Below are 6,000 nucleotides of genomic sequence, written 5' to 3'. Positions count from 1 at the left end.
AGGAATTGATTCATTTTTTCTTCTTTACTCTTTACTCTTGGACGGCCGCTTGGCTTACTCCTTTAGTGATTAGTTTCTCTGAGTTTCTTTTTCATTTTTCTCCCTCCTAGGCGCTCTCTGTGTATACTTCCCGTGTATATGGGTTGCGCCCCTCTGCGCTTTTTTTATATATCATCATTACTTATCAAAAAAAAAGAATACATAAATGACCAAATTGCCCTCATACCCTAATACAGTCTTCTACATTCTTCTAACACATTCTTCTACATTCTTCTAACAGATTTGAATGGTTCTCTGGTTGGTATTTTGAGGGTAAGCGGGGGTTGAGACTAGGGATTACGATTTCCCCTTATCTCTCTGCCCTTGCTATGGAAGTTTTTTCCCAACTTATGGAGGAGGCTGCTCAATCAGATTTCATTTTCCATCCTTGCTGTGCTGAGCTCAGATTGCCCCACCTTTGTTTTGTGGATGACCTGATGGTTTTTGCTATGCGTAAGTTGGAAGTTGCTCAATGTGTTAAAAGAGTTTTGAATAATTTCTCTGATCTCTCTGGTCTGACTCCTAATCCTGGCAAGAGTACTCTTTATTGCTCGGTTTTGCCTGCTGTATTGAAGGATCAGATTAAGGGTGTCTGCATTTGGAGGAGGGTCGACTGCCTGTAAGGTATCTAGGGGTTCCTTTAATCACTAAGAAGCTTTCTGCTGCTGATTGTGATAGCTTAGTGGAAAAGATTGCTGGTTGTCTACAAATCTCTCTTTTGCGGGTTGTCTTCAGCTGCTGAAATCTGTTCTGTTTGGCATGCAAGTATATTGGATAACATTTTCATTCTCCCCAAAAGGGTGACCAGATCTATGGAGCAATGGCTTAAAAGATTTATTTGGAATGGCAAGATAGAGGGGCCAGCTCGAGCTAAAGTTGCTTGGGAGGAGGTGTTCCAAAAAATGAAGGTGGTTTGGGTTTAAGGAGATTGGGGGAGTGGAATTCAGCAGCTGTTTTGAGGCATGTTTGGGCTTTGTTTGCCAAGTCAGGATCTATTTGGGTGGCTTGGGTGAAGTTACACCTAATTAAAGGTAGGTGTTTTTGGAGATTGAATATCCCTCAAGATTGTTCTTGTTGTTGGAGAAAATTTTTAATAGCTTAGGAGCTTAGCTAAATAATTTTTGAGGTTTCTGTGGGGGATGGAAGTGATATTTTCTTATGGCTAGATTCTTAGCTAAACAATTTTTGAAGTAATATTGTTGCATAAATTTAGCTACCGGATTGTTTATGATTCTAGGAGTTGTTTGGAGGCTTAAGTTTCTAGCGTGTTGGTTAGAGAGGAGTGGAGTGGGCGGGCCCCCTGCTAGATCTGAGCAGCTTGCGCATATTCAGAGTTAGCTTTTCTAAGTGAATATTATAGCTGATGATATAGTTCTTTGGGTGACACCAAAAAATGATTCTTACACTCGGGAAGTCATAAGGTCTAAGAGATCTTTGGTTGACTGGTGGAGTCTTGTTTGGTTTCCTCTTGCTATTCCTAGGCAAGCCTTCTTCATGGGGTTGGCTGTCAAAAATAGCCTCTCTACTGGTGACTGCCTGTTGAGCTGGGGATATGTTGGAGATACAAACTGTTGAGCTGCTGACTGAAGTCTCCTGGGAAGTTAGTCGCCGTATAAGAGGTAAGGGGGGTTTTTCGAAATTCTCCTTTAAATATTGAGCTATGTAACAATTGGGGCATTGTGCTTTCTGTTCTGGTCTGATCTGTATAGGTGTTCTAATTTCTGCCTTTGTAGTTTGGCAATAGTTATGTGCTGGGGTTTTGTTGGGCTAGAGGTGTGTGTTGATTTGGTTGTTTTGTAAAGGTTGTTACAGCTTGTTTTCTGGTGTAATTGGTCTCTTTTGGTTTTAAATTTTTCATTCAACCAAAAAAAATAAAAGAATTCCCAGGAATAGCAGAATTAGTTACCGCAGCTTTAAGGCCAGCAGCAGTTGTTCCGGCACCCCCATGATGTACCTGCACAAACATTTATAAAGGTGATTGGAAAATAAATCTAAGAGATATAATGCCAATCTTTCCTTCAAAATTACCGTCGTCTGCAAGGATCTCTATTCGATTAGCATAAAGTCTTTTGAGTGATGGTTTTTAGTCATAAATTCATTTTCTGTCTCAACTGGATCCTTGATATCTTTCTAACAGATCTAATAAGGTTCACGATCTCAGAGCAGTATTTTCAGGAGCAACAACAGGCCCACTTAAGCACAAAAGCCTCATGGAATGTAAGTGCAAAGCGCAAGCACATGCCTGACCAAAGTAAAGTGCATATATTTAAAATACATATGAAGTCAATTTTGTTGTTCAAGACTGTTAGATAGGGCTGCTGCCATGCATGATCATTATTTTTGAATCATCGGTGCCATAAAGTCAAATAACTAAATATCTAATATAACTAGTAAACAATTGAAAAAAAAAAAAAATCAAGTCCCCTTTGCTTCCTTGTACAATTGTTTCAAGGATCATGTGTTTTTTACCTGAAAGAATTTCCCATACTATAGCATACAAAAGGACAGGAGGGAGAAGGGGCAGGAGGGAGAAGAGGGGGTGTTGGGTTTGAGATGATTTGTTCTGTTGAAGTTTTGGTGTATTGTTCTAGATTTGATCAAAGTTAGATAAATAAGGGACATAATTGTGTGCAGTATAGTTGATACAAATTTCACCTATAGAAGTAATAGACTTAAAATTTGTGCAAACAAATTTACTGTTTATTTTTTGGAGAATGTAGATACTTTTTTTTGATAAGTAAACCAAAGCGATTAAAAATGGAAAAGAAAAAAATGTAGATACTTAAAATCCAATAAATCTTTTTTTGAAGATAATCAAAGAAATAGTATTTAAAAAAAGCTTCAAGCGCCCTTCAGCATACAAGAAGTACACAACAAGCAAACCAAAACAGAAAACAAGTGAAAACCTGCAAAAACCCAAAAACAGAAGAACCCCCAAAACCGCACCACAGAAACCCCACGCCTGCAACTAAACCTGGACTACATTACAAGCAAGCAAGGGCCCTCTTGCCTTTAACCCAGCTAGAACCAACTCCCCTAGCATCAAAATTAATCGAGCACTCTAAATTCTTAAGCTCTCTTGTCCCTTTTAGCTTAGAATTTTCTGAGTTTGTTTTTGAGCAGGGTCTCATGGATATTCCGATGGTAGGAAGGAGTTTCACATGGTCCAATCATCGGACTTGGTCAAGAATTGATAGATTCTTGCTTTCTTCAGAATGAGAGGAACTGTTTCCTGATGTCTCGCAGAGAAGGCTGCCTCAAGCATTATCTGATCACTTTCCATTGCTGCTGTATTGTGGAGTGGTGAGAAGATGTAGTAGGCCTTTTAGATTTGAAAATATGTGGTTGCATGCAGAGGGATTTGAGGAGCAGGTCAAGACGTGGTGGGGCTCCTATATGTATGAGGGTAACCCGAGCTATGTGTTGGCTCGAAAATTGAAGGCTTTAAAAGCATATTTGAAAAAATGGAATGAGGAGATTTTTGGGGATGTTAGGAAGCGGAAGAAGGAGATGGAGGTGGGTATTGGTGAGATGAATCGGATTGTAGAGACAAGATCTTTGACGGAGGAGGAATTTCTGCAACGAGAAGAGCACTCGAAAATTGGAGAGATGCTTATATCTTGAAGAAGTGAGTAGGAGGCAGAAATCAAGGGCGTTGTAGTTGAAGGAGGGTGAGAACAATACAAAGTTTTTCCATCGGATGGCGAATTCACACCAGCGCAATAATACAATTACATCCTTAGTGGTGAACGAAAACATGAGTGATGAGCCAGAAGTTATAAAAGATCATGTTGTGAATTTTTATAAGCAACTATATTGTGAAGAGTATCAATGGCGACCAAAGATGGATGAGCAATCCTTCAAATCTATTGATGTGGAGGAGAAACAGTGGATGGAAAGGGAGTATAAGGAAGGTGAAGTATGGGAAGTGGTGGGGATTCTAAAAGGCGACAAGACACCAGGACCTGATGGTTTTTCTATGGGTTTTTCCAAAAGTGTTGGGCGGTGCTAAAGGATGATATCTTGGTGGTATTTAAGGAGTTTCATACCTATGGAAAATTTGAGAAGAGTCTGAATGCTACTTTTATATCGCTTATTCCGAAGAAAGCAGGGGCACCAAAGATCAAGGATTTTCGCCCTATTAGCTTAGTAGGTGGGGTGTACAAAATTATTTCTCAGGTGCTAGCTAATCACTTGAAAACAATGTTGGGGAAACTAGTCTCACATTCCCAAAATGCCTTTATCAAGGGACGACAAATATTCAATTCTATCTTAATGGCCAACGAATGTCTTGATAGTAGAATTCATTCTTGGGAACCGGGTATGATATGCAAACTGGATTTGGAGAAGGCCTATGATCGGGTAAATTGGGAGTTTCTTATCTATATGCTTGAGCGGTGTGGTTTGGTGAAAGATGACGAGGTTGGATAAAACACTGTATTTCCATTGTTCGATTCTCCATTCTTCTAAATGGTTCGCCTGAGGGTTTTTTTAGTAGCTCTCGAGGAGTGAGACAGGGGGATCCTCTCTCCCTTTTTATTTATAGTAGTGATGGAGGCCTTCAGTAGAACGATGACCGCGTCGGTGGAGAGAAGGCGCATGTTTAGATTTTCTATGGGCTTGCGAGATCAAGAGGAAATGGTGGTTTCACACTTGTTGTTTGCAGATGATAGGGTAATATTCTATGAACCTAATGTAGAACAAGTCCGAAATTTGAGATGTCTGTCGCTCTGTTTTGAAGCGGTCTCGGGATTGAAGATCAACTTGTCTAAATCTGATATCATTCTAGTGGGAGCGACAGATAATGTGGAAGGGCTGGCTAGAATACTTGGGTGCAAAGTGGCTTTGTTGCCAATTACGTATTTTGGGCTTCCTTTGGGTGCACATTACAAAGCATCCCATATTTGGTCCACCACTATTGCAAAAATGAAGAACAAATTGGCGGGTTGGAAGAGGATGTACTTATCAAAGGGAAGTAGGTTAACACTAATCAAAAGCACCCTCTCAAACTTACCAACAGACTCCATATCTTTATTCCCTAGTCCAGTAGGAGTGGCGAATCGTCTCAAAAAAATACAAAGAGACTTCCTGTGGGACGAAATTGGGGATGAATTTAAGTATCATTTGGTGAAGTGGTCATAGGAGTGTACGCCAATGAAGTTTGGAGGGGTTGCGGGTGCGAAACTTGATTTATTTTAATCATGCATTGATGGGTAAATGGTTGTGGAGGTATGCGACGAAACGGGAGGCGTTATGGAGGAAGTTGGTGAAAATTAAATATGGTAGTCATCTGGGTGATTGGTGCTCCAAGGAGGTAGGGGGAACATATGAGTGGGAGTGTGGAAATGTATTCGAAGGGGGTGGGAGGGCTTTGCACATCATGTGCGGTATGATATAGGAGATGTTACGAAAGTATTATTTTGGCATGATGTATGGAGTAGGGAACACCCTCTAAAACTCGTGTATCTAGAATTGTTTAATATTGCATGTAACAAGGATGCGTGGGGAGGAGTATATGGAGATACCGAATGATATTCTTCATTGGAATGTCCGGTTTATTCGGCCTATGCATGATTGGGAATTGGAGGTGGTATCGCGCTTCTTTGCATTGTTGTATTCCCAAAAAATCAGATTTGGAGATGAGGATAAAATTTGTTGGGTTCCGTCCAAAAGAAATACTTTTGAAGTGAAATCTTACTATCAGTCTCTCTCTACATCGGCACAAGCATTTGGTGGCTTTTTTTTGTGTGGATGGCTACTGTAGGAAAAATACTCACTTTGGATAATTTACGGAAGAGGAATGTTATGCATTGTGAGGTTGCAACTAAGTTATGGAATGTGTTTTTTCAACTTTTTGGAGTTAGTTGGTTATGCCATGAAAGGTGAGTGATTGCTTGGAGAGTTGTAGGGGACAATTGGGTAATAAGCGTGCTTTGCACATATGGAGGCTTGTTCCATTAT

At 40.2% G+C, this 6,000-nt stretch overlaps 1 protein-coding gene across 3 annotated transcripts in view; it reads right to left on the bottom strand.

The window, feature by feature from the left end:
* Positions 1-6,000, bottom strand: part of LOC132169741 (sterol 3-beta-glucosyltransferase UGT80A2-like) — a 35,271-nt gene that overhangs the window by 7,305 nt on the left and 21,966 nt on the right. For all 3 annotated transcript variants that reach the window (XM_059580723.1, XM_059580725.1, XM_059580724.1), the window contains one exon: positions 1,946-1,993. In XM_059580723.1, the coding sequence (XP_059436706.1) occupies positions 1,946-1,993 (48 nt within the window). The remainder of the gene's footprint in view (positions 1-1,945; positions 1,994-6,000) is intronic.

Source organism: Corylus avellana, chromosome ca2 (genome assembly GCF_901000735.1).
Source record: "Corylus avellana chromosome ca2, CavTom2PMs-1.0".
Classification (NCBI taxonomy): Eukaryota; Viridiplantae; Streptophyta; class Magnoliopsida; order Fagales; family Betulaceae; genus Corylus; species Corylus avellana.
This window is presented reverse-complemented; position numbering and strand designations above follow the sequence as displayed.